At 40.1% G+C, this 10,194-nt stretch overlaps 1 protein-coding gene across 1 annotated transcript; it reads left to right on the plus strand.

The window, feature by feature from the left end:
- The first annotated feature begins 8,042 nt into the window (after positions 1-8,042).
- Positions 8,043-9,892, plus strand: LOC110523745 (heat shock protein beta-1). Its single transcript, XM_021602709.2, has 3 exons — positions 8,043-8,806; positions 8,964-9,027; positions 9,271-9,892. The coding sequence occupies exons 1-3, from the start codon at positions 8,404-8,406 to the stop codon at positions 9,428-9,430; spliced, it is 627 nt and encodes a 208-aa protein (XP_021458384.1). The 5' UTR covers positions 8,043-8,403; the 3' UTR covers positions 9,431-9,892.
- The last annotated feature ends 302 nt before the right edge of the window (positions 9,893-10,194 follow it).

The following is a 10,194-nucleotide window of genomic DNA, read 5'->3' on the forward strand; positions in this document are numbered from 1 at the left end:
AAGTTTCACAAGCGCATTTTCTGTTGTATCTAAAATAATGGATTTGTGATCTACAGCTTAGTATTTATATAATGGCATCCCTATAGTTTGATGGTGCATATTATGAGGCTTTCCTTATTTCTGTTTACAAAATATTTGAGTTGGAGGATTTGTTTTATGTGAGGCATGATCGCGTATCAGACAGACCACTGCATAATTCAATTTTGTGTGTAACCTACACTCTAAAAAGAAAAGGTTCCTGGAGTATCCTTTAGGGGTTGTTCAAATTGAAAGTGTGGGGGAACCCCTATAAGTTCTTTGAAGAACCCTTTAAAATGGTTCTTCAAAGAACCCCTTTTAATGCATCCTCAAAGAACCTTTTGAATAACCTTTTGGGGTACGTTTTTGAACTACCCCTCATGTCCTACCATTATTATTATTATGAATAATAATAGGCATAACAGTAACACAATATTTTAGTTCTCAGTGCTTATCATGATTTTAGTGTCAAAGCAGAAAAGAAAAGTCCAAATATGATGTCAACTCAAAACAGAGACGCAAGTATAGTGGGTTGTGTTGATGTTAATGTTAATGTTCTCCGTATCCATAGCTAGAATGATTTTGCAGTGCATGGTGATCTAACAGGTTTCCTGCTATATTCATCAGAGCTGTAGGGAGGGTGAAATCTGTGAATCCCAAAAATAGTAATTAAACAAATGCAAACGACAGAATTCATACCTTGGTATTTGAGGTGAATGTGAATGAAAAAAACTGTTTTGATAATGGTTTTCATACACATACCTTGTCCATAATGTAGAGGCCTATGGGATATTCATTGAAGATGTAAGAGAGGAGGATGGTAAATGTGATCTGTATAACATACCAATACCAATTGACATACCTTTGTATGCCTCCTCGTCTGTATACCTGCAGACACAGACACAAAAGTGAGCAGTTCAGTCATCTGCACCCAATACAGCTAGCCTTCAACATATTCTTATAGCCTATATATTCTTACCTCTTTGTTGATTGATATCCATTGAATTGTGTCCATTTTAGAAAGATTTGTAATCATATGAAAAAATTAGATCAATTCGATCATCACAAGGGACCAACCTTACCTTAAATGAAGGAGATCTTTACATTTGTCAGTTAAGTGCCTGCACCTGCTGCCCTTTCAAAATCAAATATTTCAGTTGGGCAGTTATGTTCCTGCAAGAACCCCCACCAACTAAGGAGGTTCCTCGATGAACCCCACCTTCTATGGGGTTCTTTGAAGAACCTTAGGGTTCATGGCACTAAAAATGGCCCCCAAAAGGATCTTCCAAGAACCCCAGAGGAGGTGGGGTTCATTGAGGAACCTTCAATCACAAAGGAGACAGATGGCTTAATAGCACAGCAGTTAGGACTCAACCACATAGGGATTTAAAATGAGAATATTTGAATAATGTGAGTTACATTTTACGGGTTGTAGCACAGGCCAACAGAATAATGTATTATATTCTCACTGTTGTGTGTAGTTAATGCATCACACACGGCTCGTAATGTAATGATATTACTTATCAGCTCACTCACAGTTCAGGGTGTTGATGAAGGGTCTAATGTTTTGTGAGGTATTTCATATGTACAGTGCCTTGCGAAAGTATTCGGCCCCCTTGAACTTTGCAACCTTTTGCCACATTTCAGGCTTCAAACATAAAGATATAAAACTGTATTTTTTTGTGAAGAATCAACAACAAGTGGGACACAATCATGAAGTGGAACGACATTTATTGGATATTTCAAACTTTTTTAACAAATCAAAAACTGAAAAATTGGGCGTGCAAAATTATTCAGCCCCCGTAAGCGCCACCTTTTGCTGCGATTACAGCTGTAAGTCGCTTGGGGTATGTCTCTATCAGTTTTGCACATCGAGAGACTGACATTTTTTCCCATTCCTCCTTGCAAAACAGCTCGAGCTCAGTGAGGTTGGATGGAGAGCATTTGTGAACAGCAGTTTTCAGTTCTTTCCACAGATTCTCGATTGGATTCAGGTCTGGACTTTGACTTGGCCATTCTAACACCTGGATATGTTTATTTTTGAACCATTCCATTGTAGATTTTGCTTTCTGTTTTGGATCATTGTCTTGTTGGAAGACAAATCTCCGTCCCAGTCTCAGGTCTTTTGCAGACTCCATCAGGTTTTCTTCCAGAATGGTCCTGTATTTGGCTCCATCCATCTTCCCATCAATTTTAACCATCTTCCCTGTCCCTGCTGAAGAAAAGCAGGCCCAAACCATGATGCTGCCACCACCATGTTTGACAGTGGGGATGGTGTGTTCAGCTGTGTTGCTTTTACGCCAAACATAACGTTTTGCATTGTTGCCAAAAAGTTCAATTTTGGTTTCATCTGACCAGAGCACCTTCTTCCACATGTTTGGTGTGTCTCCCAGGTGGCTTGTGGCAAACTTTAAACAACACTTTTTATGGATATCTTTAAGAAATGGCTTTCTTCTTGCCACTCTTCCATAAAGGCCAGATTTGTGCAATATACGACTGATTGTTGTCCTATGGACAGAGTCTCCCACCTCAGCTGTAGATCTCTGCAGTTCATCCAGAGTGATCATGGGCCTCTTGGCTGCATCTCTGATCAGTCTTCTCCTTGTATGAGCTGAAAGTTTAGAGGGACGGCCAGGTCTTGGTAGATTTGCAGTGGTCTGATACTCCTTCCATTTCAATATTATCGCTTGCACAGTGCTCCTTGGGATGTTTAAAGCTTGGGAAATCTTTTTGTATCCAAATCCGGCTTTAAACTTCTTCACAACAGTATCTCGGACCTGCCTGGTGTGTTCCTTGTTCTTCATGATGCTCTCTGCGCTTTTAACGGACCTCTGAGACTATCACAGTGCAGGTGCATTTATACGGAGACTTGATTACACACAGGTGGATTGTATTTATCATCATTAGTCATTTAGGTCAACATTGGATCATTCAGAGATCCTCACTGAACTTCTGGAGAGAGTTTGTTGCAATGAAAGTAAAGGGGCTGAATAATTTTGCACGCCCAATTTTTCAGTTTTTGATTTGTTAAAAAAGTTTGAAATATCCAATAAATGTCATTCCACTTCATGATTGTGTCCCAATTGTTGTTGATTCTTCACAAAAAAATACAGTTTCATATCTTTATGTTTGAAGCCTGAAATGTGGCAAAAGGTCGCAAAGTTCAAGGGGGCCGAATACTTTCGCAAGGCACTGTATGGCAGTTAGAGCCATCTGCAGGCAAAGCTTTCACACTACAGTCTTATTCCTCAATGGTAAAAATAGGGTCCAAATAAATAAACAGACACTGATGAGTGAATTAGTCAGCAGAGGACAAGCTTAAAGAAATGTGTTAACGCAATGACTTTTGCTACCATTACTCAACAGAGATGCCTGTAATGTTAGTGAACGAAAAGTTATGGGACATTTGACTGTTGAGCACAAAAAAAAATATGTGATGAAACATTACATTCGCCCTTATATTTATAGTACCTGTCAAAAGTTAGGACACATTACTCATTTCAGGGTTTTTCCTTTATTTTTACAATTTTCTACATTGTAGAATAATAGTGAAGACATCAAAACTATGAAGTAACACATATGTAATCATGTAGTAACCAAAAAAGTGTTAAACAAATCAAAATATATTTTATATTTGAGATTCTTCAAAGTAGCCACCCTTTACCTTGATGACAGCTTTGTACACTCTTGGCATTCTCTCAACCAGTTTCACCTGGAATGCTTTTCCAACAGTCTTGAAGGAGTTCCCACATATGCTAACCAGCCATGCTGGTTAAGTGTGCTTTGAATTCAAAATAAATCACAGACAGTGTCACCAGCAAAGTACCCCCACACCATCACAACTCCTCCTCCATGCTTCATGGTGGGTACCACACATGCGGAGATAATCCGTTCATCTACTCTGCGTCTCATAAAGACACGGCAGTTGGATCTAAAAATCTCAAATTTGGACTCATCAGACCAAAGGACAGATTTCCACCGGTATCATGTCCATTGCTCATGTTTCTTGGGCCAAGCAAGTCTCTTCTTCTTATTGGTGTCCTTTAGTAGTGGTTTCTTTGAAGCAATTCGACCATGACGTCTCCTCTGAACAGTTGTGATGTTGAGATGTGGCTGTTACTTGAACTCCGTGAAGCATTTGGGTTGCAATTTCTGAGGCTGGTAACTCAAATGAACTTATCCTCTGCAGCAGAGGTACCTGGGTCTTCCTTTCCTGTGGTGATTCATTATAACGCTTGATGGTTGTTGCGACTGCACTTGAAGAAACTTTCAAAGTTTTTGAAATGCTCTGCATTGACTGACCTTCATCTCTTAAAGTAATGATGGACTGTTGTTTCTCTTTGCTTATTTGAGCTATTCTTGCCATAATATGGCTTGGTCTTTTACCAAATAGGGCTATCTTCTGTATACCCTACCTTGTCACAACACAACTGATTGGCTCAAACGCATTAAGAAGGAAAGAAATTCCACAAATGAACTTTTAACAAGGCACACCTGTTAATTGAAATGCATTCCAGGTGACTACCTCATGAATCTGGTTGAGAGAATGCCAAGAGTGTGCAAAGCTGTCATCATAAAAAATATATTTTGATTTGTTTAACTCTTTTTTGGTTACTACATGATTCCATATGTGTTATTTCGTAGTTTTGATGCCTTCAATATTATTCTACAATGTAGAAAATAGTACACATTTTTAAAAAATCATGGAATTAGTAGGTGTGTCCAAACTTTTGACTGGTACTGTATATACAGAGTATACACCGCTCTTTTCATGACATAGACTTTACAGGTGAATTCAGGTGAAAGCTATGATCTCTTATTGTTAATAAATCCACTTTCATCAGTGTAGATGAAGGAGAGGAGACAGGTTAAAGAAGAATATTTAAGCCTTGAGACAGACAGTTGTTACTGCAAAATGAACTCTGAGGATTGATATCATGGGCATATTGCCAGTGGGGTCACTTCAACTTTATCCTGCTTATGTTTGAAATTAGTTGCTTTACTATGTACTGGCTGTCCTGTCTTCTCTTAATTTTCCCAAATCTTTCAAATGCGTTACTACACCATGGTTTCATCCCACTGGGCACAGACATCAATTCAACGATTCAGCCAGTGTGTGCCAAATGGGTCCTTCAATCAAAAAGGGAAGGATTTCAAAGCATTCACAACTCCCTTGAACAAAATGATTTATCTTCCCCTCTTAAACCACACTGACGTTACAGTACATGCTCTTTGTTTTTCAGATAATCTCGTGGAAATTGTGATGTGTTCAGTTATTGGAGCAATATTATTAAACTTAATGATAGTAACACTCAGTCAACAGCAGGGAAAAAAAAGGTATGGTAAAGTGATCTTCATGCAGTTCCTTTTCCTTTACACACTTCCTCTGAAAAATACACATTTTATACTACAGTGGAAGTCGGTAGTATACGTACACTTAGGTTGGAGTCATTAAAACTCGTTTTTCAACCACTCCACAAATTACCGGTTCACAAACTATAGTTTTGGCAAGTCGGTTAGGATATCTACTTTGTGCATGACACAAGTGATTTTTCAAACAATTGTTTGCAGACAGATTATTTCACTTATAATTCACTGTCTCACAATTCCAGTGGGTCAGAAGTTTACATACACTAAGTTGACTGTGCCTTTAAACAGCTTGGAAAATTCCACAAAATGTCATCATAGCTTTAGAAGATTCTGATAGGCTAATTGACGTAATTTGAGTCAATTGGAGGTGTACCTGTGGATGTACAGTGGGGCAAAAAAGTATTTAGTCACCCACCAATTGTGCAAGTTCTACCACTTAAAAAGATGAGAGAGGCCTGTAATTTTCATCATAGGTACACTTCAACTATGATGGACAAAATGAGGAAAAAAAATCCAGAAAATCACATTGTAGGATTTTTAATGAATTTCTTTGCAAATTATGGTGGAAAATAAGTATCATCATGCGGCTCTCTTTCCAGCCTTCACCTAGTGCAACTGACAACAAAAAATATATTTATTGACGTCTTCACCATCTGGGTTGGGAGCGGTGGTGGGGGCGCGCCCGTGGGAGTGTGTCTCCGGGGGAAGAGCCGAGGGGCCTCTTGAGAGACCAGTGCGATCAATATTGACGTATGAGATGAATATGTGTGGATGTCTTTGTATTTGACCACACATACATAATTTATTTGTGTTTCATTTATTGTATTTCCTATTATTTCGTTTTTGAAAACCAATGTACAATCAATGTCCAAATACTCATACCTGCATTCTAAATAGTAGGCATTTTAGGTTTGCGAAAATAGAACGTTATACAGTATGTGAAATTTCGAAAATCATGTATGCTTTAAATGCCAGGACGTCATACTAATTTCGCCTTTTCATTTAGTAGAATTTACTGCACACTTTTGAAGAATTCCAGGCTCACGTGTTTTTCACAACCGCTGATAATGAACGAATTGCGGGAATCAATGCAATTGCGCATTAGATTATTCATTTTTAGGATGGGTGAGTCTAATATGTTGATCTGTTGCTTACTGCATTCGTTTTTACGGAACAGTACATTCAAAATAGCATGTAGTAAGATTAGTACACAGTGTGTAGTTTTAGTAAGTAGTAGGCAAAACAGATTTTGGACAGGGCCAACGTGTGTATAGCATATTGCAGTTTGAAAGCACCTTTATTTGAGAATTTATGTCACACCACCACCCCCTCTCATCCCCCACGTGTAGAATACAATTGTTGTTATGTTGTATTACTAATATCTGAAAGACAATACACAAATATATAAACACTACGAAACTGCAGCAACAAAATAATTATCCAACAGTGTCACGACTTCTACCGAAGTCGGTTCCTCTCCTTGTTCGGGTGGTGTTCGGCGGTCGACGTCAACTGTCTTCTAGCCATCGCCGATCCATTTTTCATGTTCCATTTGTCTCGTCTTGTTTTCACACTCACCTGGTTTCAATTCCATAATTACATGTATATTTTCCCTCTGTTTCCTCCATGTCAGGAAATGTTTATTGTAAGTATGCGTGCTATGTGTTACTGGTGCACTACGGGTTTTGTACCCCATGTGTTTGTTGTTTTATATGCCGTTAGTTTTATATATTAAACTGCTCCGGCTATTCACCAAGTTCTGCTCTCCTGCGTTTGACTTCCCTGCCACCAGTTACGCACCCCTTACAAACAGCAACTGGCCCAGTTGTTGCAATAGAGGGTACACCAATTCTAGTTTCCATCCTTGCCTGATAGACATATTGTGGCCTTGAAAACTTGGTTTGTGGACTCTAAAGCTAACCAAGGAGAGTTATCAATTATGTATGGGAGAGAGAGAGAACACTAAGTGGGACTTCACCCAAGGGAGTTGTTGAATGGAGGGAGCCTGAGTTGTTGACATTATGTAGATAATCCCTTTCATGACCCTCCTAAAACACACTGGCGCAGGCTTATTAGGTCCATTCCCCTCTGACAGTGAGTGAGGGGACAGAGAGTCGCACCCAGGGGTAAAGCAGGGCAAACCAGAGGAAAGGCCTACAGGCTCTTCATATCAAAATTCCTCACTACCTCTCTATTGCGTCAGTCTTTCCATTAGAACTCCATCACTCCCCTCAGATGCAGGAGCAACAGTGTCAACATGTAAGTGAATGTTACATGCCCATAGATGTAGAAGTTGAAGTCACTGCAAAATAACCTATTAGGTGTCAGTAAACCATGGCTCCGACAGTGGGTTAACCAGAGAAGTCATGTTTAGGAGTTTGGGGCTGGAACTAACAGTTTCGCCCCTCGTTCCTACAGTAGCTGACGAGTTGCTTAGCAGCTTCTGCGCTGAATGGACATGCTGTCCCTGTACATAGCTGAACGGTGTGATTACTATGGAGAAGACAAAGAGCACCAGTATGTGACAAGACTGCAGAGGCCAAGTGCTGAAGAAACCCCATCGTTGCTGCAACCTGAGTCATCCACCAACTACTTGCCATTTACGCCTTGTAGCTATAAATACACATACTTAAGATTTATTCTCTCCAGGTCCCAGGGCAACAGAGGAGCAACACCACTGCCCCAACCATGCCAATCAACTCATCGTCATGCCATGGATAAGACTTACTCTTTGATACGTTCTAGAATGGATCAACTGGGTATATAAAGGGTGTGAGTGATGCTCCACAGCTGAACAAAGTCTGATTGTCCAGGGCAGTCCTTCCCACTATGAGCCAGCCTTCCTGAACTGTTTGGGGGAAAATATTGCTGCCCTTTTGTGTGTTGAGTAAGTCATTAAACCTGACTTAGTCATTGCAATTAGTCAAAGATTAAATTACATTAGCTAGCCAGGGGAAAACCAAGAGAGGAAACAGTTTTTTCCTCCTAGTACCACTCTCTGGCAATTCCGAAGTCATGGCTGACCACAACAAGGTATTACCGCGTCCTCTTTTCCGCCGAGATGTAAACTGGGATCCTTTCCGTGAGTGGACACAGCCTAGCCGCATGATCATGGAGCAGGACTTTGGCCTCCCTCCTTTCCTGGATCCAGGCGATGTGAGCTGGATAGACTGGGCTAGGAGGAGACTGGCATCATCCTCCTGGCCAGGGTACACACGCCATCCCCTCTTCACCCCCAGCACTGCTCTCCCTGCTGCAGTGGCACCCCAGACCGCAGCCAGACTTCAGAGACAACTGTCTGGAGGAGTGTCAGAGATCAGGACAGGACAGGACAGCTGGAGGATCACACTGGATGTCAATCACTTTTCACCAGAGGAGATATCAATCAAAACCAAGGGGGGCTTCCTGGAGATTACAGGTACTAACATTATTTCTCTGATCTGAGAAACCAGAATATGGTGGCAGTTTGAACATTCATTGTTACTAAAAATGTTGGACAATTAACTGATGAAAATTGTTATAGAGGTCTCACGTCCATATGCTCCTTCAATTACTGTCTCAACTTATATTTTCAGGTCAACACGAAGAAAGGGAGGACGAACATGGATCAGTCTCAAGGTGCTTTACAAGAAAATACAAGTAAGTTCTAATAGAAAATAAAGTCCCTCACAATGCTGTGACAATAACATACCGGTAATGAAAGTAAGAATTCAAAAGAATTGAACATCTTTGCTGTTGATTGCTATAGGAAGGCATTCTAAATGGTTTCCCTCGGTTTAATTACATTTGTAAAAACAGATGACAAGCAGTCTATTGAATCACAGTAAACAAGTCCTTGTCTGTCTGTGTTGTAAGCGGATTGTTGTTGTGGGTTTGTTGAAGGCTGCCCCCTGGTGTGGACTTGCAGCACGTCAGCTCATCTCTGTCTGGTGAAGGGATTCTCTTGGTAGAAGCACCCCTCCCAGGCTTAACCACCACCATCCTCCCCAGTGACATGGTCATCCCCATTCAGATCAAGCACGAGTGTGAGGGGAAAGAGTGAATCCAGTGATCCATTACAACTAGATGTAAAGCTCAGGGTAGAGCTTTAAAGCTGATGTCGGCGTTGACAACTTTTGACAACATTCTTTTGAATTAAGCCTTGGTCATTTATGATGACAAACATAGCGGCTTCTATTGCTATTGAAACTCCATCACTTTATTTACTCTCACTCTAACTACACGTGTGGCATGTTTTTCTATGTATTATGTTAAATCATTTCCCGCAAAGACTAGCAAAACCAAGATAAAGTGAAAAATCAAGACTGTTGAAATGTACTTTCTCATTTGTCAAATGATAGATCATCTGGGAGTCAACATGACCATGCTTAATAAAGCAGTTCTTAATAAAGATGTTCATAACTGTTAATAAAACAGTTTTGCAAGGCATACATTTCAACGTGATCTATTTCTATGAATTGAATCTCCTTTGAATCAAAGCAATAAACAATCCATGGCAAAATGACACATATTGAGGAGGGCTGGGGGCCTCTTATGTATGCGGTGTCTGTCTTTGTATTAGAACTGCTGCCTGTGTACACACATTACTTACTCTAAATTAGACCTGGAAGTAGTAGAACGTTTTAAATGAGTCCAAACCAAAATAACTACTGTGTAAATACAGTATAAAGTGAAGTAATTTCCATTTGAGTTATTTATCAGACACTCTTATCCAGAGTAACTTACTGTTATAGCATTCACTAACTGAATGCACTAGGTACAACAACCACATCAGTCAAAGTAAGCAAACTTCCTCAATAAAGCAGA

The sequence above is a fragment of the Oncorhynchus mykiss genome, chromosome 5, assembly GCF_013265735.2.
Source record: "Oncorhynchus mykiss isolate Arlee chromosome 5, USDA_OmykA_1.1, whole genome shotgun sequence".
Taxonomy (NCBI): domain Eukaryota; kingdom Metazoa; phylum Chordata; class Actinopteri; order Salmoniformes; family Salmonidae; genus Oncorhynchus; species Oncorhynchus mykiss.

Bases quoted from the DNA above. Each gene is read 5' to 3' on its own strand.
- LOC110523745 (XM_021602709.2), top strand. From the start codon at position 8,404: ATGGCTGACCACAACAAGGTATTACCGCGTCCTCTTTTCCGCCGAGAT. The intron at 8,807-8,963 runs GTACTAACATTA...TTATATTTTCAG, and splicing joins GGGCTTCCTGGAGATTACAG to GTCAACACGAAGAAAGGGAG. The intron at 9,028-9,270 runs GTAAGTTCTAAT...GGTTTGTTGAAG, and splicing joins TGCTTTACAAGAAAATACAA to GCTGCCCCCTGGTGTGGACT.